We start from the raw sequence: 25465 nt of genomic DNA on the forward strand, positions 1-25465 counted from the left end.
ACGTGAGTCTATCGCCTTGAGGTGACCTTCGGTAGATCGGTCAGAGGAGTGCGGGCCGTGGAGATGGTTGCACGGGAGTCCTTGGCTGATGGTTGTTCGAGATTCGAGCACAAATCTATGTTGGTGGGGGAGAATTGTAACATCTGCGAACCAAAATTCTGCGTTTTAGGGATAGGTGTCGATCGACCAGATTGAGTTTTTGATCGATTTGGTTCGATTTGGTTTATGGACCATTAAACCGAGTATTAAAGGAGGAAAATCGACCTAGGTCGTGTTTTTTTTGTTGTTTACGCCGCTTTGAGAGAAAACAAAGAGAGAAAACTGTTCTTGAGGTTCTATAGAGAGAGATTGTGAGATTTTAAGGCTTTGTGGGTGAGATCTTGTTGTGGGAGTGAGGATTCAAGGCTAGGAACGTGTGGGAAGCTTGCTGGGAGTGTGGATTCGTTCATTATTGGTCAAAATCTTCCTGCATAGAAGTGAGTGCATGACCATGACTAATCAAAGCCTTTGATTTCCTTGTTCTTGCTTGTTTGTTGTTGTTTTGTGTGTTTTTTTGCTGGGAATTGGTTGCTACAGGTTTCTAAGGATGTTTCCGGCTTGGGTTTTGAGTATTGGGTGATTTGGAGGAGGTTGGGAGCGAGATTCGACTCTCGGCTTCAAGCAAATCGCGGTTGCAGAGGGAGTGTCGATCGACACCAAGAAATCATGCATCGATCGACACTGTGGGGTAGTGTCGGTCGACACCAAGGCCAGTGTCGGTCGACACTTGGCTGGTGTCGGTCGACACCTCCCTTCCAACGAGATGATGTTTGTTGTTTGTTTGGAACTTTGGAATCATTGTTGCTTGTGTGTATAGCCTAGTAGATGGGAGGATTGCCTCACTGAGTGTTTATCAAATACTCATGCATCTCAATTTGTGTTTGTTGTGCAGGTAAAGGCAAAGTGTGATTGTGGAATCAAGGCAATGAAGAGGAGGATGTTCTAGGGACTCGATTGGTTATTATCTGGCATTGTTAGGTTAGGTTGCTAGAGTTGGGTCTTTAGAACTTGCTAGGTTGTCGGTTCCTTGTTTCCTGTTGTTTGACATTGGAATGGTTATGTTTGGATATTGGTTATTCTATTATTGAGTATTATTGGATATTGGTATCAGTTATTCTGATGTTGTTTGTGATTCTGGTTAGGTGGCTAGTGGATATAGGACCACTAGTTGTAATTTATTTATTATTATTACTATTTTATTATTATTTATTATTTTTAAAAAATGGTTCAGGTCATTTCAGTGCTCAATTGGTGGCAACTTGTCCTGTGGGAAGGTTGATAAAGGGTGAGGAGGAACGCCTGGCGCACCAATAACCTACTGGTGGATTGGGATATCCACAGTGATGGGTTAGGATCGATGCCCTGCAGGGCCAGCTTGGATTCCGTTGGGACGGCTAGCAGTGAGGCTAGTGTGGTCCACGGGACGGGTTGTCTAAGAAAGACGCCAAGACGCGTCTTATAAGGTGGATTCTCTTGCTACAAGAGTTTGATATTGAAGTGAGAGATAGAAAAGGAGCAGAAAATGGAGTCGCCGACCACCTTTCGCGAATGAGAGTGGAGGAACCCATGCTTCTAAATGATAGTTTACCCGAAGAAAATGTCTACGTCATTGAAGCTGTCCCCATGGCTAACAGGCCAGCACCGCCGCAAGCACTACGTCCACAAGCTTATGATACACTTTGGTTCAAATATTATGCCAATTATTTAGCAGCCGACGTTGAGCCACCACAGTTCTATGGTGATAGAAAAAAGAAGTTTTTACGAGAAGTAAAGAGATACTACTAGGATGAACCCTATCTCTACAAGAAGTGTTCCGATGGTTTATTTCGATGATGCATCTCCGAAGAAGAAGTCGAAGGAGTTATATTTGGATGCCATGAAAACTGTTTCTAAGATTTTGCAAGCAGGTTTCTGGTGGCCAACCATGTTTCAAGACGCCCAAAGTTTCATTAAAAGATGTGACGCTTGCCAGAGAATGGGAAATATAAGTAAGAGGAATGAGATGCCCCAAAATACATTCTAGTTGCTGTTGATTATGTTTCTAAATGGGTGGAAGCTATAGCAAGTGCCACAAATGACTCTAACGTGGTGGTCAAGATGTTCAAAACCATTATATTCCCGAGATTCGGAGTACCAAGAGTGGTGATAAGTGACGGAGGTAAGCATTTCATAAATCAAAACCTTGCTAACCTTTTCAGGAATAATGGAGTTCTCCACAAAGTCGCATCTCCTTATCATCCACAAACAAGCGGCCAAGTCAAAATTTCAAACAGAGAGATCAAGTCTAATTTACAGAAGACTACATCAAAATCAAGGAAAGATTGGTCCACCAAACTGGATGACGCTCTATGGGCATACGAAACCACTTTCAAGACCCGTTAGGTACCACACCTTCTCATATTGTCTATGGAAAATCTTGCCACCTATCTGTAGAACTGGAGTACAAGGCAGCATTGGTAGTAAAGGAGTTAAACTATGACATAAAAATCGCAGCCGGAAGACGTTTGATTCAATTAAACGAGTTGGATGAGATACGCCACAACGCCTATGAAAATGCAAGGATTTACAAGGAGAGGACTAAAGCATACCACGACAGGAAGATCATACCCAAATCATTCGCCCCAAATGATCAGGTTTTACTTTTCAATTCTCGACTTAAACTTTTTTCCAGGAAAGTTACGTTCTCGGTGGTCTGGACCGTTTAAAATAAAGGAAGTTAAACCATACGGAGCCGTCGTTCTTCTCAATGACAGAGGAGAACCGTTTACCGTAAACGGACAGCGTCTAAAGCCCTATCTAGCAGAAATTGGCAAGGAAGAAAGTGCATCAATATGTCTAATCGATGCTCCTCAACCTAACTAGGCACCACGTCGAGCCAACGACGTTAAACAAGCGCGCTTATTGGAAGGCAACCCATGTCTAGTAAGTTTTTATTTTTAGGATTTATTTTCTTTTATTTTTAATATTTTTGCATTTTAGTTTCAGGATTTCAATTAAAAAAAAACACAAAAAAATAGAAAATAGAAAAGCCAAAAAGAAGGAAGAAGAAGTCTTCATGGATTGGCAACACACTATGACTAGTGGCAAGTACCACCTACTGACCGGCCATGTTCAATGTGACCGAAGAATGCCGAAGGCAACGGATCAATCACCATCCTTGAGTGATCGATGCCGAGAGTCCCCACCAGCCATAGCCAATGGCCATGTCCAGCGTACCGCATACCACACCCACCATTTGCTGCTGTTCGCGACCATTCATCCATGTACCGCGAGACAAATCCGAACCACCACCATCCTCACCACCTACCATCACCATTTCTTTTACTTAGGTATGTTTTTGTTATTTTTATTTTCTCATTATTATTGATGGTTTTTGTTTTTTGTTTCAAGGAGGATGCATTTAGAGATATGTCAAACACAATTCGAATGAACTTAGCCAAGTTCATACTTGATGTCAAGCAACCAAAGGAAGTACAAACGGTTAGTCACCACAATTTCTGGGCAACCATTAAAAGTCTAGAGTCAACACAACATCATTCCATCAAGGTGACATTGTTCTTAAACCCTGCACTTTTCCTTATGATTTTTAATCCTCCACTCTTTCTTTTTTCCACCGAGGACGGTGTGATTTAAGACTGGGGGGAAGGATGTTCCATCCTTTACTAATTCTACTTTCTATTTTGTTGACTTGAGACATTTTTCCACTTTTTACATCAATAATTTTGACGTTTTTATCGAGCCACATTTTTTTTATTGAGTCAAAAGTAGTAGGGGATTATGATCTTATTCTAACGGTTTATTTGATTTGGATTAACAGAATCTTGATTATGCCTGTCAACAGAACCAAAGTTTGGAAAGACTGTGAGCCGACTCAACAATCCCCCATGTCCCTATTCGATGGATATTTAGTCTCTAACTTTTATAGGACCTAAACCGGACTTAATTATCAAGCCGAGGGAATTGGTATACATTGGACTAGATCTCTACATTCAAGCCCCACAAGACATTGCACTTCTTCAAAAGTATGTTTCCCTCTCTCTTCCCTTCAATACTTTAAAATAAAAAATAAAAAAAAAGAAGAAGAGAGAGATTAAAAGATGAGATGATTTTGATCAGTTTAGAGGGGTAGGTAAATTACCTGTGACCTCATTATTCTAGTCTTGAGTCAAATAATAACAAAAAGCTTGGAAGCGAGGGGTAGGTAAATTACCGATGACCCCAATATTCGCCTATACCTTTGATTTAAAAAGAAGAAGAAGTGAGAAAAGGGAGAGGAAAGGAATCATACAAAGAAAGTCTTGGCTTGAAGAGAGTCGACAACTTTTGATCGATTTGCCCTTGGTAAGATTTCACTTTTTTTTATTGCTTTAATTTATATAAAGAGATGACAATGAAGATTCTGGAGACTCTAAAGAATTGCGGGATCAAGGAGCGTTGATGATTCTCATAGACGATTACAAATGGAAGTTCCTAATGTCAAGGCGAAGAAGAGTGCAAAGACGGTATCCCCAAAGTGAATTCCCATTATTTTCAAAACTCTTTTCCATGATTTATTATGATTATTTGCTTGAGCACAAGCAAAGTCTAAGTCTGGGGGAGTTGATAACATCACTATTTTACTCATTTTAGCTATAGTTTTCATGCATTTAGGACTAGTTTGATGAGATTTCAGGTATAAAAGGTCTATTATCAAATATTTCAGGTTTCAAGAAGGTTTTATAGCAAAAAGGACCAAAAGACAAGGAAAATACGTTTCAGGGCAGATTCAAAGCTTTACAGTATGGGACACTTTTGAAGACCTTCCAGAACTCACATTTTGACGTTTTTGGTGTCTATGGAAAGCGCAAAGAGACATCTTTCTCCTCGCAGTGTAATCAAATTAATCCATTCATTCATGCGGAAGATATGCTCGATACACCGAGACGTGTTATAACCCGACGTGAAGAACAAAAGTGTCCTATTAAAGATCAAGCAGAAAGATGACTCTTACTGGGTTGATGACCGAGTTTACTCATGGTCAACGTGCGTATGTACAGTCTTTGTTCTTAAGAGTGTCCTATTTTGATTTCATTAAATCAAAATCTTCTCTAGATTTCAGTTGTAAGGGTGTTTAGATCTGGTTTAGTTCATCTTAGTTCTTTGTCCTAGGTTTGTTCTTAATGCATATTGCTTGATTAGATAACTAGTGATTGACCATAGGCATTTTACGCATCACAAGTGTTGTAAACTCGCTTGCAATAGCCTAGACAAGTATCCTGTTATAACCTGCGTCAGTTGAGTTATAGAACTTTATGGATTAAAATCAAACTTGCTTTAATTGCTAGGATATATGCGTCGTTGCCTGCGAAATTTGAGTAACGGAGTATATAGACTTTAGATAGGTGATTAGCTACCAGCTTATCTCTTGTTCCTTAGTGTTTCGTAGACCATGAACGTTTAACCATTGAACTTCCATACTTAATCCCTTTAGGCTTAGACCGGTGCTTGATACCCTGAGAATTCCATACAGCCTAACATTCCGTCCATTATTATTTACCTTTTCTTTAGTGACAAACGAAACCAAAAACCCCTATTTTATTATTGTCTTAGCCATAGTCCTCGCTAATCAAACTCTTAACGTGATTTATTCGTCTCTGTGGGATCGATCCTTAAATACTATTACCGATCAACTGTGCACTTGCAGTATTTTGTGTGGTCTTTTGAGGTAAAAGATTGAAGTAAAATTCCACACACATCATGCATCGACCGACACCAACTAGGGTTGCATCAACCGCCACAAGCTTGAATCGACCAACACAAGGTTCACTTGCATCGACCGACACTCACACTGCATCAACCGACGTATGCTCAACATTACGCGAAATCCCTAATTGCATCGACCGACGCCTCCACATGGCATCGATCGATGCTCCTAGGTCAATCAGCGCCGTCAACGCATTGCATCGACCGACACACATGTTGAGCATCGTTTTACCCGAAGCTTCTTCTCGGATCTTCGTTCCTACAACCATCAAACTCGATCCCAAGCCACAAGCTTCTCCCTTTTCTATTCTCAAAAGCGGCCAAAACTCACCACTAAACGACAAACCCTCCTTATAAACTCGTCCGCGATAACCAACCTTCATCGACCGATGCATCCCCTATATCGGGATTCCCGTTTGCGGATGTTACAAGAGGCATCTCTCTAGAAAACAAAATCCAAATTCGAGGACACCGAGTCATATTAAAAACCCTCTGACGAGACTGGAGTCAGAGATAAATCCCAAATTTCACATGAGCGAGGGTATTAAAAAAAACGTGATTAATAATCTCAACGGCATAATCGCACTTTTTACACCATATATCACATTGGAGATCTCGATGTATCTATTTACTTTTATAGATAGTTTTTACTTACTAAAAAATATTTAGTTTATATTCTTTCTTAAATTTCATTTTTTATTTGAAAAACATTAAATCCGCACATTGGGCGGGTCCTAATCTTGTATATATAAATGAGCTATTTAAAATCTAACTATTATATTATACAAAGTTCCCAATTTCTTCAATACTTAACATTTTTTCTGCTTTCGAATATCAAAAATCCCCAATCTCTTCTTCAAAACCTAACTATTCTTCTGCGTTTGATATGATCCGATATCACTATCACACCGGTTGATAGGGCCGGCTCAATATACTTAAGTACCCTGAGCTGGGAAAGAAATATAGATCCTTATTTTCTATGTTTAAAAAAAACAATTTGGACCATAATTTTATCTATATAAAAAAAAAAAAAAGACAATCTGTATGGACTATGTGAAAATCCACACATGAATAAAGCCGGACCTGCCACTTGATAAGAAATCTTTAATATTCTCAAAGTATCGATACACTGTAATATGAAAGAGCTCTTTGTTCGCGAGAAGGGTTATTTCGTGTAGTTAGGCTTCACTGATTTTCTTTGCTTTGCAGATCGGATAAAGATCTGAAAGTATTTTGAGTATTTTTATGTGAGCTTAAATTGGTGGCACAACTGTCCTTATTGTTTTCATATCCGGAAGTGGTTGAGGTTTCATCTAGTCTGTCGGTTACTGGTTTTTGATTTGGAGAGGTCGGCTTTCATCTTGATATGAGGAAGTGATTGGTATCTTTGTGTTGGCCGAGGATATCAATGATAAACCTCGTTCTGAGACTACTCCAGCTCAAGCACCTTTGACTCTGAAATTCTCTTAGGATACTTGACAGAAAAGATAAGTGTACTTTGGTAACATAGATGACCAAATAATTTTTTTAAAATCTCTCTGCAAATCTCTAAAACCGGGGTGTCACAATTCACCCCCACTAACAGATCGCAACGTCCTCTTTACGCACCAAGACAGTCACACTCGATGGTATGAGCCTATTCGACTACATACTCATCTGGGGTTCGGCTCTGATACCACTTGTAACGCCCCGACCGCCACCTAGTATAGGGCCCATGTCCAATCCCAGTCCATGGGCCCATCTTTTTAATAGGCCTCACGTTCTCTCACTAGGCTTTTGAGCCTATCCATATCAGACGGTCGGTTTGCTACGTTCGAAATATTTTAAAGACTTGTTACCATTCTTACAAATCACCACATGATATTTCCCTATGTTTGTCCTCACTCACACAAGATAAGTGCACTTTTGTGACAAAAGTGGCCAAATCAATTTTTTTTTAACTTTTGTGCAAATTTCTGAAATCGGAGTGTCACAACTTTACATAATAAAAAATGACGGACTTATTCTGCTAGTTATATACAACATATACTGTCAGACTGTTGTAATATTGTTTTCTTGGTAAAACAATAACTCAACTAATACCATGTTGTAACAAAATTGATTTAAGAACCTTAGTGACCATCTGATGGCATTTTATACATAATATATCTTTTTAAAAATATTATGGATAAAAACATTAGTGTTGAATATCGGTTGTTGACTTAATTATAGAGATGATTTATTATTATATGTTGATGCATGCGAACATATCCACATTGATTGCAAAAACACTGAGTTTCATTAACATTGATTGCTTCTTCCCTCACGATATTATCGCAAACTGTTACCACCTTTTTGTTAGACATAAAAGATCTTAAAGGCTTCTTGCAATGCCTACAAATGCATTAAAAGAAATTACATATGGTCATTCCAAATATCTAAATAAATTTTATGTAGAAACTAAGACACAAGTGAGCAATATAAACAAACGACCCAATAAAAAAAGCTACCTTGTCAAAATATGATTAATTCCATATTAATGAATAAATAATACCATAAGTAACAAACCTCAACTAGTTTGGGCTCAGTGCTTGAATAAAGGTAGTAATTGACTCTCTCCTTCTCCATTTTTAGACACTCGTCACACTGCAATATAGAATTATGGACATTAATATATATATATATATATATATATATATATTTATTTATTTATTTATTTATTTATTTATTTTCCTGAAATAGAATAGAATTACATATAGTCGGCGACATGCCTTTAGCAAATAATCAGAGCTAGAACACTCCTTCATCCACATTGATGCCTTGCGAGTGTAGTAAGATACAGTATCTTGAAGCATGAATCTTTCAAAATCCTCTTCATATTTTTCCATAGTTCCCATCCCAATCTCCGCATAGACTTCTAATACGTTTTCCACTAGTTCTCTATCAATCTGTTCGCCCTTACGTTCTTTATGAATCTGGCAATTACAAATTTCGTCAGATATAATAAATCAAGAATCAGGTTTGACGGGAGCTTTTTCAATACGTAGTACCAATACTTACAAGTGCTAGTACAACTTCTGTGGCCGTGGACTGCATCTCACGATAAACCTGAAGTGCATAATTAATTCCATGGACCATTACAAAATACGTACTTTTGAGGCAGTGAATTGTCGGAAGCTATATAGGAATATGCATGACAAACCAGGTCACGGAAACATGTCAAACCAACTTCTCTGAGTGTTGGAATGCGTCCGAGAGGAACGAAGTAACGTTCAAGATAAGAAAAGAATCTGGCTAAATATCTAACCAGAACTTTATGGATTTTCCACCTCTTAACAAGCTCTTTTAACATATCTTCATCATGCTTCTCCCTTAAAGACGGCAACACCTAAAAACCACACATAAAATAAATATTAAACTGCTGGATTAAGTTTATAAAATAAAATTAAATAAAAACATTTCTTCTTCGGACAATATATCCAAGAGTCAAGTCAAGACATAAAAATCCGCTACTCACCGTTTGTATAGTATAATCTTCAATTACTTCACGATACTCCTCATAACACTGTTGTGAAATTCGATTCCGTCTGCACATAGATACGATAGTCCTGTATTGAAGTAATCATTTTGGTAAGTATACACGTCCAAAAGTTTTAACAACAAACATTACATATAAGACCACTAACATTACGTACGTGTAAACTTCCATATATTCAGCAGAATTAATTGGTGGTTCAAGCTCTCCTTCTATATTTCTTATCAGCTTGGTAACAATGTTCTGCACGAAAGGCCATCCTTCTTCAAATGAAATCTCCGTGGACATCCTTATAAAATGAATCAAACTCTGTAATAAAGTAATAGACACGAGAAAATGCTATTATCAGTACTTTAGCATCGGCATATAAAATAATTACAATACCAAAAGAACCATTGTAATAACGTAAGAATAATCGCCTAGAGGGAAAAAAAAACCACAACTTTGAAAAAAAATGATTCGAGAGCACGTTACAATCTTTGAAAGTCATTAAGGTGTTGAACCTTATTCAAAATATCTTCTTAACTAAGGTCCAAGATATCACGTACCTGAAGTTCGAAATATTATGAATTAGATTTCACCTACTCCGATTAGTGATGCGAAATGAAAAGCATATAAGATATCTTATATATATATATATATATAACGTTGTAAAGTTTCTTCTAAACAAGCATGAGAAGTTTCCTGTTTTCCATATTTGAACCAATGGGTGCATTAATCATTCTGAGATTTTGAAAACACAACTAAATGCACTAACAAATCAAAGAAACATAAAATCCAACCCAATTTAATTTCATTTTATGATTAAATCTACTACTTTAATACTTATGAATATGCAAATTAAATTATTTATTATTTAAAGTATTATATGAGGATAAATACATGATTAAATAAAATCAAATTAAATACTGAAATGAGTTTTAAATACATGTATATAATCATTAAATCTTATTATATAAAGATTGATGTCAAAGGTACTCATTAACCAGATCGTGACACTTGTCAATTGTATTCTTCAGATGTTGATGCATGTTAATTCTATATTTATTAAAATTATAAAAAACAAAAATTTTAAACCTACCATAAAAAGGTTTTATATAAAATTAAAATAGAAAAAAATAAAATATAATCTAATATTATTTAAAATCTTTTAAAGATAACAAAACTTTTGTAAACTTCCAAATGTAAAACAAAAGTTTTGTTTTTAACCGTTTTAAAAATATTAAAAGGCAATTATAAGAAAATAAAAAATTTAAACAGCTTTAAAATTTAGAAAAGATCATTAAGGAAATTATATATATATATATATATATATATCATAAAATTTGAAATTATAAGATTGTTTACCTATTTTAACTTTAAGTTGCTAATTTTACAAGAAAAATGATTACTTTTTATGTAAGATTAAAAAATGATTGTGAATATTCAACCAAACAATAAATTAAAATAAAACTCCTCGGTTAGTTACCCAAGTCGGAGGGAATAGGTTTACAAAAGAAACTTCAAAGATAAGAGAACACGAAACACGGACAAGCTTATCCGCCTTCGTATTTGATGCACGCGGGATCAAAAAGATGGAAAATTGTGGGAAGGACTCAAGTGAGTTAAAGTCATTGAGCAGGTTTGAGAAGGACGACCAATATTCAGGGAATGCACCATGGTGAGTAACTCAGCACAATCAGCCTCGAAATGTTAACAAGCGATCCCTGCTACACGTATCCGCTCAATGGCCCACAACAACGTTTCTAACTCCGAATGCAAGGGGAGCGGCTCCGTTGTAGACACTTGGCCCCAACAACAAGGTTCGCTCCTCACAAATGCAACAGCACAAGCCCAATCCTAAACACACATTGGTTGCTTCCAAGAACCATCAATATGACAACGAGGTGAAGAAATCTGGACATCTGAAGACGGAGATGGAGCCGACATGACTGCCGTAAAACAGAGTGCCTCTTCTCAGGCTAACTTATGGTCCAACCATAAAAGAGAGTGCCCAAAGCATGAGCAATTATATCATTAGCCTCGATCTCTAAACCTTGAAAAACTTTTTTATTTATGGTCTTCCAGATTGCCCATAAAATCCATAGTAATTGAAAAAGTTGATGGAGGATCACTCTGTTGAGAGACATCTCTCTAGAAACCAAAATCCAAATTCGTGTACACCGAGTCATATGGAAGATCCTCTGACGAGACTGGAGTCGGAGATAAATCCCAAATTTCACATGAGCGAGGGTATTAAATCAAACGTGATTAATAATCTCAACCGCAAAATCACACATTTTACAACAAATATCACATTGGACATCTCGGTGTACCTATTTACTTTTATAAATAGTTTTTACATACTAAATTTAATTTAGTTTATATTCTTTGTTAAATTTTATTTTATTTTAAAAATTTTAAACCTGCACATTGAGCTGATCCTAATCTAGTTATATATAAATGAGTTCTTTAAAATCTAACTATTATATTATGCAAAATTCCCAATTTCTTCAAAACTTATCTATTTTTCTGCTTTCGAAAATCAAAAATCCCCAATCTCTTAAAAACCTAACTATTCTTCTGCGTTTGATATGATCTGAGATCACTATCACACCGGTTGATAGGGCCGGCTCAATATACTTAAGTACCCTGAGCTGGGGAAAAAATATAGATCCTTATTTTCTATGTTTTAAAAAAAAACAATTTAGACCATAATTTTAGCTATATAAAAAAAAAGACAATCTGTATGGACCATGTGCAAATGCACACATGAATAAAGCCGGACCTGCCACTTGATAAGAAATCTTTAATATTTATTGTGTCAAAGTATCGATACATTGTATTATGAAAGACCTCCTTGTTCGCGAGAAGGGTTATATATTTCATGAGGTTAGGCTTCACTGCTTTTCTTTGCTTTGCAGATTGGATAGAAATCTGAAAGTTTTTTGAAGATTTCTGTGTGAGCGTAAATTGGTGGCACAATTGTCGTTATTGTTATCATATCCGGAAGTGGTTGAGGTTCATCGTTTACCAGTTAAGAAGGTCTTTGTTTTTTGGTTTGGAGATATCGGCTTTCATTTTGATATGAGGAAGTGATTGTTATCTTTGGGTTTGCCGAGGACATCAATGACAAACCTCGTTCTTAGGATGTTCAAAAGAAAAAATTGATTTGTTGATTTGAGCTAGCGTTGCTATGAAGATAAGTCTTGTTGCTATTGTCTTTTAATTTTGGGGTTTATAATTGGAAACGGTTCTAGCTTTCAGCTTAGCTTCCGAAGAATTTATGTTTTCCTCCCGCATATATTTCCAAGGACTTTTTTTTATCCGTCGGTTTAGATTCTTTTGTTTGAGCTTTAGATTCTGAAGAGATATATTTCTATTTTCTGCCGGCTTGAGTTTGTATTTCAAGTATTCTTCTATATTTATTATCAATAAAATTAGATGATCAAAAAATATATATATATATATATATATATATATATTATGAAAAAACTCCTAGCACATATAGTATACATGTGCCTCCTTACTTCACACAGCTAAATAGTTTATCAATTTCTTTGTGGTTTGTTTGGTCTCTAATTCTCCAAATATGCGGCTGCTAATTTCTTCCATAACTTAACTAATAAATAGTAACCACTTCCTAATTTTCCAAATTTTGGGCATGGCCGTCAATCAAATTGAGCTGAATATCTATTTTAACATTTTTGGAGTACATTTTTGTGTCATCCTCTCTTTGTATCCAAATAAGTTCCAACTAAATTCTCTACAATTTTTACAACCAAACACAATCATTTTCTTATTTGATAATATTAATTTCCTAAAATCTATCTATCTAATTTAAATCAATATGTTAGATTAAAATAGAATTCTCCTTTCATTTTTATTTCATCTTACATTTAATTATTTTAGTTACTATTTAATACATAAAATTAATAAAATTTTAGATTTTTTTTCAGCATATGATGTGATTTCAATTTTTATCAACGGATATATATTAAAAATTGTTTTAGGATATTTGTAACCAAACATGTATATCCACATATAGAGCTTGGAATACATTTTTGAAGTACAATAGGGTGCCATCACTTTTTGCCAACTTTGGATCTGGTTTTTAACTATAATTATAACCGATTCAATTATTCGGATCCTACTTAAGATTGCCGAATATTTTGGGCCGGTTTTTAATCCATAGCGTATTTATTTACATCCAATTAATGCCAGTTAGTGTCCATTGTATCTTAGGAAATATCTAATTTACATGCCGAATTTTTAGGGTCAAGTTTGAGAAAAAGAATTTATAACCCAAATTATGTAGTCACGCCCTCTTAATCACATCCCTATAATATAACAACTAATTCAAGATGAATACATCTTAAGGAATATCTAATTTTGCGTTTAATAGACGATTACATATTTAGTTATATCTTATTAGCTTTAAATGTACACTATTAATCCAATAATATCAATTTAGAATCATAATAAAAATATGCCCTATCATTCATTCGTAAATCATAACTAACAAATTGTAAAATGTGTATTCTCAACTTGCGAATCAAGAGTTTCTACAAAACTCTACCTACAACCGTTAACAATACATATAATTATATATATATATATATATATATATATATATATATATATATATATATATATATATATATTCAATTTACCATTGACTACAAGCACCTCTAAACCATTACAATATAATATCAACAAATAGATCCGTGGTGTACTACAGGGTAAAACCTAGTGTAATATATTTTATGCAACAGTACTTGCCATTATTTAGTGTTCTATCGTCTGAACTATCATCGCTGGAAACTTATAACCATCCAATCAGTCATAAAATTTCTGATCCACAGTTTTCTTCTTCTCTGAGGATATAATCGCAAATTGTTGCAACTTGCAAGTCACCCACTCACCTTTTCTCCCATTATTTTGCCATCAAAGGCCTCTTGCAATGCCTACAAATTCATTAAAAGAAATTATGGTCATTATATATATATATATATTATTTTGTGTAGGGAAAATAAAACTTAAGTAAACAAAATAAATAAACAACCCAAAGGGCAATTGACAAAAATAGCACTATTTTAAGTTTTTCATCCAGAGTTAGCATATGTTTTCAAATGTTCCAAAACTAGCACAAATTTATATATACTCAAATTTGAAAAAAAACCTAAATTATTAATAGAATTAAGTTTATTTTGTTTCTTTTTAGCCTCCACAAACATGATTCATCCTGATACTAAGATTTTTGTGTGTCTATCCTAGCAGGTTCAATTAATCTTATGTGTTGTAGTACTTAAGGTGTCAATCCAAATGGGATGTTGCTAGTCACTGAAGATGCAATCAGGATTTTACAAGTCAAGCCAATTCAAGAGAGTGTTTTTATCTAACAATCCTAGAATGATGAAAATGCAAAACGAAAATGAACTACAGAACTAGAAACGAAAATGTATGACAAGAAGTAAACAAGAGTAAAAACAAAATTGAGTCTAAGCATGAACAAAACGCAAGATCAGAAACAGTTTGAGGATGCAATAAAAAATTCAGCAAGAAAGAAGTCCTAAGGATAGGAGTAATTGATGTCGGTGGAGGTTCCTAGTCTATAGAGTGTTTAACATGCCACAAGCAAACTATCCCTAAACAATGAACATCACAACTTAGCTGATCCAATCTCTTGGCAAAAGCTACTCAGACTCAACCACTTCCATACCCAGCTCTCGCTAGAGAAACATGGTTGAGTAGGTATGACAAACAAGTTCATTCACGTCAACAAACATCCTAGACAACTAATCTCTTAGGCTAGGAACGTAACTCTATGGCACTAGTTGGTCAGACATTTCATCAAACACCTTTTGGGTGTGGAAATGTCTCGAACCTAGTTCCAATTGATCAAAAAGAAACTAGTATTTCTAACACTAGTCCAGAAGGGAATCATAAAAATCAAAGCTTAAACACTCTACATCCTAAGATCTTCCACCTAGTCTATCCCATCTCCAAGAACTCTAATACTACTCAGATCTGGAAATCATCACCAAAGATGCAAACCCAGAAAACATTGAAACAAGCATTCTTAGATAGGTAAAAATGAGATGAACAACTTGTAAAAGAAATCAAATGCCAGTACTCAATAATCTCCCAGATGTCGGATTACAAAGTCTCAGAATGTATATGGTGGCTAGGTAAAAACTCTCGGAAAAGAACAAAAGGAAAACGAGATAAAAGATAAGATGTCCAACGAAGACTTAACAAAACGTATTTATAGTAGTCCAACATGGAAAACCTTAAAACTTAAAACGACAAGGTAGAGCGTCGGTTCAGTAATCTCCTGAAAAGTGTCATACGGAGCATCGATTGGTGCAGCTAGACTTGTGATTTTTTCGACGTCTCCTAGATACCTGAAATACTCCGAAATGCACAATGTATGCAAGACTAGAAAACGATGTAAAACAGTCAGTTATCCTAGCTAAATGCATGATAAATACACGCTAAGGAGAGATAAAATATAGACATATCAACTCCCCCAAACTTATTCTTTGCTTGTCCTCAAGCAAACGATCAAGAACAAAGTATGGAGAAGAGGTATGAGAATGGGGTCTCAGAACCTAAAACATGCTGAATAGAGTAGTTAGAATCAAGGTCCTTGTTTTTAGTTCTATGATGCATGGTGAAAGAATTTCATTTGTTTAATCTACACATGCAATCCTATCAATCACCCCCTTTAACATTTATTAACAGAGAACCATGAATCAAGCTATGCAATGTCATTGAACTCATTTGGCTAGGATGAAAGGTCAAAGACGAAGATGGTCTCCTTCTCAAGTTGTTTTGTCAATACAAAATAAGGTTCTCTCACGAAAAGGAGTTGAGCTCAAAAGAAGGCTAAAGGTTGAATCCAACTGATACATATAAGAGCAGTGCCCTGTCTACCCAAGGTCCCCAAGGAAACTCAGTCCTAACATTCTAACCCAAAAGTTGGTCCTATCTCTACCCTTCATCAGAAACATCATCTCAAACTTTTTACACTTGTATTAGGAGGAGTTCACTTCTTTTCATTCTAGTGGATTGGGAAACCTTTATTATCACTATGGTTTTTTTTTCTTTTCTTCTAAAGACTATGAACATCTTAAGTATTTTCACTTTCTTTTCTTTGTCTAATTTTTATATTTTATGCCCAGAACTAATAAATCTTTTTACTTTGCTCAACCCAAATCCTTTACTAGAGTTGTAAACTTTGGAAACATATCCCCCTCCCTAAAACTTTCTACCCTTTACTTTTCTGCACAAATCAATACCCAATCCCCAAAATCGAGTTCTCACCTAGTCCTACTAGTCCGGATAACGCGAACTACAACTACACCGGATCCTACTCTTGTCGGTTAGAACCTAACACTTTCCAACAAGCTCAACTCGGAAAAGGCTTGACACTCAAGAATACAATTGGCTTGAAAGAATGGTTGGTTAAGGGTGCGGGAAACTGTTCCAAAGATGGGAATCAGCTACTTGGATCGACAAGGGTGATAAAAATGTGAAAGACAATCCAAGTATGTGTATGGTATCCATGAGTTCAACTTCAATGCATAACAAGATAATTGCAAGTCAGGATTAGGTTCAGATAGATAGGGAGTGATGTTAATTCAAAACATGCTTCAATCTTACATTTTCAAGTTCAATCAACATGCATCAAAGAACTAATAACAAGAGCCTTGATCCTATCCTACTGAATCCAACATGCTTACAAGGTTATAATCATCATCAACCCCTATGCTAAATGCAACACCCCTATATGAATGACACTAGACTCAATCCTAATGTGCAAGTTTAAACTACATGAACACTCTGTTTTTGTGGAGATTTTTTTTTTTGAAAATTTTTCAAATTTTTTGGTTTTTCTATGCAAATAGATGAATGCATACTCAAACATGATATGATGCAAAAATTTGAAATAATAATCACAAAAAAGAACATCAGATACATCATCTCAAACCCTCTCCCAAACTTAAATTACACAGTCTCTTGTGTACAAAAAATTTGCAGGAGGATTTAAGAATCACAAAGCAAACAATGCATGAATGAAATGATATACACAAAGGAAAGGTAGGAGTACCTCAGTAATAGAAGGAGTCGGTGCTCGCCCAAGGAGGAGTGTGGTACTGACTATGTTCCTCACCTTGTGCTGGATCCGGTGGTGTGACCTCAGCTGGTTGGTCGAAGTGCTGCTCAACCGCTTGCGTGTTCTGAATTGTGTTTGGCTGCTCATCGCACTACATGTCATCGACTCTAGACTCACCATGGTCCGATACTACCACCTCGGTAGGCTGATGATCGCCTTGATATTCGACCTGCTGCTCAACTTCCTGCATATCCTGATAATCACCTTGAGCTTCTTCTCGCTGCTCAACCTCCTTCTCAGCTTGAGCTGCAGAACAACGCGCAGATCGACGACTTGCGGAGGCTCTGGAACTGCGTGAACCTTGTCCCCTTCTCTCCCTAGATTTATGGGACGAGTGGCGTGAAGGGACGGGTGTAGGCTGACGCTGCCGGGAGACATATGAAGATTGGCGAGCTGGAGAATGGACCGATGAAGGTGTTCGTTGGTGAGTTCGCTCGAGGCTTGCTGAAGCACGAACTTGCATGGGTCTGATGTCCTCGGGGATAGACCTAGGGATGGCAGTGGTAGATGTCGAGCAGCTGAACTTCCGCATGCAGTTAGTGAAGGTCTTGGTGAAGCTGCTGAGCACCTTGTCTCTTGCCTTCCCCCATCGCTGAAGCTTGTTGAGGCGCTCATGAGCAGCTCTGACCCCTTTGGACATTCATGGTTCTGAGTACTCCTCAAAGTGGAACTGCTCAGGGCGGTACTCAACAGCGTCTTTCTCCATCGGATCAGCTCCTGCTTCTGCAACCTCTACCCGTTGCACCTCATCCCCAGACTCGTACAGAGTGTCCGTGGAAGGTATGAACTCAACATGTTCACCCCTCAAGATATTTTTCAACTAGACGCAAAGCAGGAGAAATCTAGAGGGACCGACCTCTGGATGTACAAACTTGTAAAGCAACCGTCCCTACCTTAAGCACCGCTCTAGAGTGCGCAACTGGCACAGGTTGTTCACATCTGTAATACTCCTCCCTGGGGCCTAGAATTTATGCGCAATGGCCGAGGGATGGCTATCGTGCACGAATATGAGGACAAGGGAGAAATAATTTTTTAGGCTAAGCCAAAGTATTTAAGGATGAATACAAAGCTTTTGGTCCAAGAAAAATTGAAGACGAACGGAGGAATTAGATTTTTGGTACGGTGGTAAAGTCTCTGGCCGATGGCTGTACGCGTCCGTCCACGTACCGTCCGCGTTCGCCAGCATACCGCACGTCCGCGTCCGTTAGCTGCTAGGCAAGCTGCTGAAATGGACGGCCAGGATTAATCGGAGGTGATGCTTATCCGATAGGAGGGGATATTGTTTTGGATAAGCTCAATCGTCCCTATCCGCCATGTGTCGCTGCCCGGAGGGAGATTAGTGTCCGCCCATGTGTCGCGACACCGTGATCCCTATCCACTTCCAGCTGCTTCCACCACCGACTTTGGGTACCACTACAAGAAAACAGCCCATTCCCGACTGCAGTAAGAGTCTTTAAGTAGTCGCTAATTTGCTGTTTACGACTCAGTTACGACTAAAACGTGTAGTCGTAAATCCTTAGTCAGTAAAAGAATTAGTCGTAAAAATAGTCGTTATTTAACGACTACTTTACGACAAAATTCTTTAGTCGTAAAAATAGTCGTAACAGAGTAGTAAACAGTTACGACTACGATACGACAGAGTTACGATTAACCAGCAGTTATATAGGCAGTCGTAAAGGAGTCGTAGTGTAGTCGTAACATTTGAAGACTCGGTTACGACGGATTTACGACTAATCATGATATACATTAATTTTGCTTGTAGTCGTAAAGTAGTCATAACATACTTGCTATTGATTTAGGACTATTTGTCTACTATTCTATTATGCCCCAAATTACATCTGTTTAGCGACTAATGTTTTGTGGAAAACAAATTTGTAAATGTTCTAAATTTAAATTGGTACCTGTTTCTCAAAATATTATGAAACCAATATTGTAAATACAACAAAACCAAGATTGAGACAATAAATTCATATTAACCGATGATTCGTAATACAAACCAAAAGAGACAAATGCATACCAAGTTTCTCACAAGACAAATATACAAACCAAAAGAGACAAATGCATACCAGTATACATGTGTCTCAACAAAAGAGACAAGTTCAACAAAAGAGACAAGCTCATTAGTTAGGTCTATGAAATTGGAGGGTGAGAAGTTAACCTAAAAAGCATCACTGTTTGGAGATGGAGAGAGAACCAGATTTGAAGGTGGAGCTGTTGCAGGAAGTGTGGTTGAGAGTGGCTCTGTGGTTGCTTCAGCTGGCTGAGTCTTCAAAAACTCCATAGAACTGTGATTAAGGGTTATAGCTTCAATCCTAAGGTTTGATTTAAAACAAGGTAATTTTAATCATTGTCCCCTAAGATGCATATGCAGCAATCCTATATGAAACAAACTAGATTCAATCCTAATATGTGAATGCAACTACATGAACACTCTTTTTTTTCAAAAAATTTCAAAGTTTTTTGGGTTTTTCAATGCACATAGATGCAGACTCAAATGAATAAAACTAGCATGCAAAAATTAAAAATAAGAAAATTAAGAAAATAAAACACAAAGTTAAAAATATTCTGGACCCTCCCCCAAACTTAAATTACATAGTCTCTTTGTAAATAAAAGTTGGAAAAAGAATCCAAGAATCACACAAGATGAAATAAACTAAATGCAATGTCATTTACGAATATCGGATGAAATTGTTACCTCATGGGTTGGTGAAGAAGGAGGTTGCAGCAGCCTCCATACTCACCAACGTGTAGCCAGGGTCGTCTCCGGCTTCAGCAGGTGCCGGTGTTTGCTCGTCAAAGAGCTCGGTGATATGCACGGACGACTTACTCGGACCAGCATCCGAGGGGTTGATCAAGGGGGGTACCGCGTAGCTCAACGGGTAGGGCGAAAGCACTTAACAGAGAAAAGACTTTAAACTGTAAATTGTATTTACAAACCTGCCTTTGGGATTTCCTCTCAAGTGAGCTTGTTTATAGTCTCTAAGCTTGACTTTCAGTTCAGCTCAGACTGGCGCGGGATCGACGAGACGCAGAGATGATCCCACCTCTGTGTTCTTATTTGCCCTGTATTTCTTCACTCTCTACCCATTCACAGTAAATTTTGTCTCATCTTTTCCTAGTAAAGTCACCGCTCCATAGGGCAGAACCTTTTTAATTTCGAAGGGTCCTGACCATCTTGACTTGAGCTTCCCAGGGAACAGCCGAAGCTTTGAGTTGAACAAAAGGACTTTGTCCCCAGCTTTAAAATCCTTGTGTTGGATCTTCTTGTCATGAAAAGCTTTGGTTCTTTCCTTGTAGATTCTTGAATTATCATAGGCCTCTAGTCGTATCTCATCGAGTTCGTGGAGATCCATTACTCTCTTCTCTTGAGCAGTCTTTATGTCCAAATTCAGCAGCTTGGTCGCCCACATTGCTTTGTATTCAACCTCGACCGGAAGATGGCAGTTTTTTTCCATAAAGAAGCTGGAAAGGGGTCCTTCCAATCGGTGTTTTATAAGCGGTCCTGTAAGCCCATAACACATCATCCAACTTGAATGCCCAATCTTTTTTTGTGATTCCCACGATTCTGGCTAATATCGCTTTGATCTGTTTGTTGCTTACTTCCACTTGTCCGCTGGTCTGTGGGTGATAAGCTGTCGCGACTTTATGCTTGACTCCGTACTTTCTCAACAAGCCATCGAAAACCGTGTTGATGATGTGGGTTCCTCCATCACTGATCACTACTCTTGGGATTCCAAATCTCAGGAAAATGATGCTTTTGAACATCTTCATTATGACCTTGTGATCATCTGTCGGGCTGGCGATTGCTTCTACCCACTTTGAGACATAGCCGACTGCCACTAGGATGTACATGTTTCCATTTGAGGGTGGGTGGAAAGGTCCCATGAAATCTATTCCCCAGACATTGAAAACTTCGACATCTAAGATTGGCTGCTTAGGCATTTCATTCCTTCGACCTATGTTACCCCTTTTCTGGCACGAATCACATTGTGCTATGAAGAGCTGTGCGTCCTTAAACATTGATGGCCACCAAAGACCAGCTTGTAGTATCTTTGGACTGTTTTAAAGGTGGCAAAATGTCCTCCATAGGCGGACCCATGACAGTGCTCTAGTACTCCTCGGACTTTCTCCTCTGTTATACATCGTCTGAACAGGCCATCCGTCCCTTTCTTGTAAAGATAAGGTTCATCCCTGTAGTAGTTGTTGACATCCCTGAAGAACTTCTTCTTTCTATGAGCGTCATAGTCCTTAGGAATTTCCCCACACACCATGTATTTCACAAAATCTGAGTACCATGGTAGCTCAGCCGACTCGATTGCCATTAACTCGATCGACCTGGTAGACTCGGGGGTCGAGTAAGCTAACGTGTGTCCGATCGTGTGGCTCATTTCTCCCAAGAAGGCGATGTGCATCAGTCTTTCTTCGGGCATTGAGTCATCTATTGGGAGTGGATGTTCGATTCTCATTCTGGATAGATGGTCTGCTACCCCGTTTTCAATTCCTTTTTTATCCAGGATCTCTATGTCAAATTCTTGCAGAAGAAGGATCCATCAGAGGAGCCTAGGTTTGGTGTCCTTTTTTGAGTAAATATTTCGTTGGGCAGCATGATCCGTGTAGACAATCACCTTCGAACCGACTAGGTAGCTTCTGACCTTCTCAAACGCGAAAACCACAACAAGGAGCTCCTTTTCAGTTGTCGCATACCTCGTCTGGGCATCGTCCATGGTTCTGCTGGCGTAGTAGATCACATGGAACTTTTTATCTATTTTTTGACCCAGTACTGCTTCCAAAGCATAATCTGATGCATCACACATAATCTCAAAGGGATGGTCCCAGTTAGGTGCTTGTCGACAGTAAACTCTGCTTCCTTACAAAGGAGCCGCGTTAACGATCGTGCGATCTTAGAGAAGTCTTTAATGAATCGCCTATAGAACCATGCGTGCCCTAAAAAACTTCTGACATCTCTCACCGATTTAGGAGGTTGCAGCTGAACCATTACTTTGATCTTAGCCTTGTCGACCTCTATCCCCTTTTCTGAGATCTTCACACCTTTTCAGCACCTTGCAGAGGTTTGACAAACAGGATGTGAAAGAAGCTCCATATACTGAAAAGTCATCCATAAAAACTTCCACCATTTCTTCTATTAAATCCGAGAAGATAGATGTCATGCATCTTTGGAAAGGTACCATAAGGGCATGTGAAGGTTGTCTTCTCCTGGTCAGCAGGATGAATTGGGATTTGGATAAATCCACTATACCCGTCAAGGAAACAGTAGTAAAGGTGGTTAGCCAGTCGTTCCAGCATCTGGTCGATGAAAGACAGGGGAAATTATCCTTCCTCGAGGTTGCGTTAAGCTTCCTATAGTCAATACACATTCGATGACCAGTTATCGTTCTTGTGGGAATTAGCTCGTCTTTCTCGTTTTTGATGACGGTGATTCCTCCTTTCTTCAGAACGCAGTGCACCGGGGACACACAAGTGCTATCAGAAATAGGGTAGATAACTACAGCATCGAGCAGCTTCAGAATTTCCTTTCTCACCACTTCTTTCATGTTCGGGTTCAGCCGACGCTTAGTTTCCACACTAGAGTATGTTTCTTCCTCAAGTTTTATCCGGTGGGTGCAAAGATCAGGGGATATACCATTGATATCATCTAAAGTATAGCCTATTGCTCTCCTATAGTTTCTTAATTGAGTGCAAAGCAAATCCAATTTCTTTTCAGGCAGGCTAGAATTGACGATCACTGGATAGGTTATATTAGGTCCTAAGAAAGCGTACCTTAGCCCAGATGGAAGAGGTTTGAGTTCTACTTTTGGCGCGTTAGACTCGGACCAATCATCAGTGGTTTGGAGTTGTTGCTCGAGGTTGTGCTCGATCATCCTACTCGATGGGGCGATCGTGTTAGCGTCTGGGTGGGCTGGTGTTAAGCAACTGCACGACATGTCGTAGGAGGTGACTACTGACATGTCCGAGCTTCTGTTGTCGAGCATCACTCCCTCTCTTTCAGCTTCCCTCATGTCCTCACTTAGCTCTGGTTCGATTACCTCTCGATAAGTATCAAGCAGCTCCTTGTAGAGCTCCTTTTCTTGATGCACGAATCCCTCCTTACCATCATTTGTCAGTTCTATTTGTAAACAATCCCCGATTGCAATCTCCTCAAATGCCTCCTCATGAAGTTTTTCTAACTCCTCTATCCAGAAGGTTTGACCAGCTATAGTAGGTTTTTTCATAGTTTCCCGAATATCAAACTGCATAGTGAGGTCTTCCCCGAGCTTCAGATCGATCTTTCTGTTTCTTACATCAATCATTGCCCCTGCGGTGGCTAGGAATGGTCGTCCTAAGATAAGCGGATCCCTTGGCTCCACATCCATTTCCAAAACCACGAAGTCGGTTGGTACATCTACTGACCCTACCTTGACCGGCAAGTCTTCCAGAACTTCGCTTGGCAACCTCGTAGTTCGATCTGCTAGAACCAGTTGGATGTCGGTAGGCTTGAATTTCTCGAATCTAAGACGTTTGGCTACAATTAGTGGCATTAGGCTGACAGATGCCCCCAAATCGCAAAGGCATCTTCCAAACTTCAGTGGTCCGATCGAGCAAGGTAAGGTAAACGATCCCGGGTCGCTCAGTTTCTTAGGTGAAGCAGTCCTCTGGATTATGGCACTGCACTCATGATTGAGTATGACCATCCCTTGTACTTGTTTGATCCGCTCCATCACTGCATCCTTCAGGAAATTCTGGTAAGGAGGTATCAGGGTGAAAGCGTCCATTAGAGGCATGCGGAGTTCAAGATCTTGCATCTGTTTCTCGAACAGTGCTTTGTACTTCTCCAGAAGTTCCTTGTGAAATCGTCCAGGGAATGGCAAGGGTGGCTTGTAGGGTGGAAGGATGAATCTTCTTTCTTTCTGTTTCTCTCCTCCCGGTTTGTCTGCAAGAGGCGGAGTTACTGGAGTGTCAACCCGATCATCTATCTGAGGAGTGTGGTCGGGTGCAGGGTCGGGCTGTTCTGGAGAGTGGGCTGGTGGTTCAGCAGAAATGGCCGGTTCACGAAGATCCTCCTCATCTAAATCATTGCTGTCCTCAGTGATGTTCAGTGGTGCCATTCAAGGTGGTAGTTGTCTTCCACTCCATACGGCTATCGCGTATGCAGACTCCGTAGGACTTTTGGAGGTCGAAGCCGAGTTATCCGTGAGCACCTGAATTCGAGATCCCAGGCCATCAGACTTGTTATGTAGTTCTTTGAAGTTGGCGGATAGACGACAGGCGAGATCATCGAATCTTGTATTAATGTGTATCGTGTCGGTCTTCTGATTAGATAGGACTGTGTGCATCAGTGATAGCAAATCCAGCGAAGATGAACTAGATGGAGGCATTGGGCTTTGTATCAGGTGTGGGTAGGACAGACTTGGATTCGGCTTGTAGTTGTTGTACCCTCTGTTGTATCCTCCTTGGTTGTGGATGTGGTTAACATCCTCTATTTGTACAGTCTCCCCATCTTGTTGTAAAAACGTCTCGTCCTCTCATAATGCATGAACATGCTGCTGCTGGTTGAGGAGCTTGTCGAGCTTATCATTAAGGGCTTTCATGTCCCTCTAGTACTTGGCATCTTCCTCTCATGTAGATCGCACATAGAGGTCGTACTCCTCATTGTAATTCCCACCAGATTGAGCCAAGTTCTCCACTAGGTCCCAACCTTCATCAACATCCTTGTTGAGGAAGTTACCATTGCTTGCGGTGTCCAGCAACATCCGTATCTTGGGGACCACTCCTCTGTAAAGTGTACTCAGCAATGAAGCATTGCTGAAGCCGTGATGAGGACATCTGGTAGTGTATCCCTTGAAACGTTCCCAAGTTTCACTGAACGTTTTATTGTTCTTCTGAACAAAGCTAGAAATGTCATTTTGCAGCCTTGCGGTTCTGGAGTTGGAGAAGAATTTGGCCAGGAATGCCTTCTTGCACGCTTCCTAAGTGGTGATGGACTCCTTGGGGAGTGATTTCTCCCAGCTGTG

The 25465-nt window shown here is 38.6% G+C and overlaps 5 protein-coding genes and 1 non-coding gene across 10 annotated transcripts in view; 2 read left to right on the top strand and 4 right to left on the bottom strand.

Annotated features, from left to right (window-relative positions):
• The window catches only part of LOC104750135 (putative cullin-like protein 2), a 42920-nt gene extending 33048 nt beyond the window's left edge, over nt 1–9872 (bottom strand). The window contains exon 1 of the mRNA XM_087493393.1: nt 9799–9872. The gene's annotated coding sequence lies outside the window, so the exon portion shown is untranslated. The remainder of the gene's footprint in view (nt 1–9798) is intronic.
• LOC147925237 (uncharacterized) lies at nt 1856–2901 on the top strand. The gene is made up of 4 exons (XM_087492533.1): nt 1856–1946; nt 2096–2416; nt 2473–2672; nt 2752–2901. Exons 1-4 carry the CDS (start codon nt 1856–1858, stop codon nt 2899–2901), a joined length of 762 nt encoding a protein of 253 aa, XP_087348659.1.
• On the bottom strand, nt 7871–10052 carry LOC104750136 (putative cullin-like protein 2). Of its 4 annotated transcripts, none has more exons than XM_010471889.3 (8): nt 9844–10052; nt 9456–9604; nt 9278–9368; nt 8963–9148; nt 8821–8868; nt 8532–8735; nt 8329–8406; nt 7871–8154 (listed from the first exon to the last, which is right to left on the bottom strand). In XM_010471889.3, exons 2-8 carry the CDS (start codon nt 9581–9583, stop codon nt 8119–8121), a joined length of 771 nt encoding a protein of 256 aa, XP_010470191.1. In that variant the 5' UTR covers nt 9584–9604; nt 9844–10052; the 3' UTR covers nt 7871–8118. The 4 variants fall into 4 exon arrangements, with proteins under 4 accessions (XP_010470191.1, XP_010470189.1, XP_087349522.1 ...); XM_010471887.2 differs by having other exon boundaries at nt 8514–8735; nt 9844–9994; XM_087493396.1 differs by having other exon boundaries at nt 9447–9604; nt 9844–9972.
• Nucleotides 10053–19409: 9357 nt separating this feature from the next.
• LOC147925238 (uncharacterized) lies at nt 19410–24701 on the bottom strand. 2 transcript variants are annotated; one of them, XM_087493391.1, is made up of 2 exons: nt 20152–24701; nt 19410–19741 (listed from the first exon to the last, which is right to left on the bottom strand). In XM_087493391.1, exon 1 carries the CDS (start codon nt 24557–24559, stop codon nt 22463–22465), a length of 2097 nt encoding a protein of 698 aa, XP_087349517.1. In that variant the 5' UTR covers nt 24560–24701; the 3' UTR covers nt 19410–19741; nt 20152–22462. The 2 variants fall into 2 exon arrangements, with proteins under 2 accessions (XP_087349517.1, XP_087349516.1); XM_087493390.1 differs by having other exon boundaries at nt 19410–19768.
• On the bottom strand, nt 20537–20866 carry LOC104753471 (uncharacterized). The gene has a single exon (XM_010475721.2). The coding sequence runs from the start codon at nt 20864–20866 to the stop codon at nt 20537–20539; it is 330 nt and encodes a 109-aa protein (XP_010474023.2).
• A 558-nt stretch (nt 24702–25259) lies between the features above and the next one.
• LOC147925239 (small nucleolar RNA R71) lies at nt 25260–25366 on the top strand. Its single transcript, XR_015585517.1, has one exon. It is a non-coding gene; the product is annotated as a small nucleolar RNA R71 (small nucleolar RNA).
• The last annotated feature ends 99 nt before the right edge of the window (nt 25367–25465 follow it).

This window comes from Camelina sativa, chromosome 16 (assembly GCF_030686135.1).
Source record: "Camelina sativa cultivar CO46 ecotype springtype chromosome 16, ASM3068613v1".
Lineage (NCBI taxonomy): Eukaryota > Viridiplantae > Streptophyta > Magnoliopsida > Brassicales > Brassicaceae > Camelina > Camelina sativa.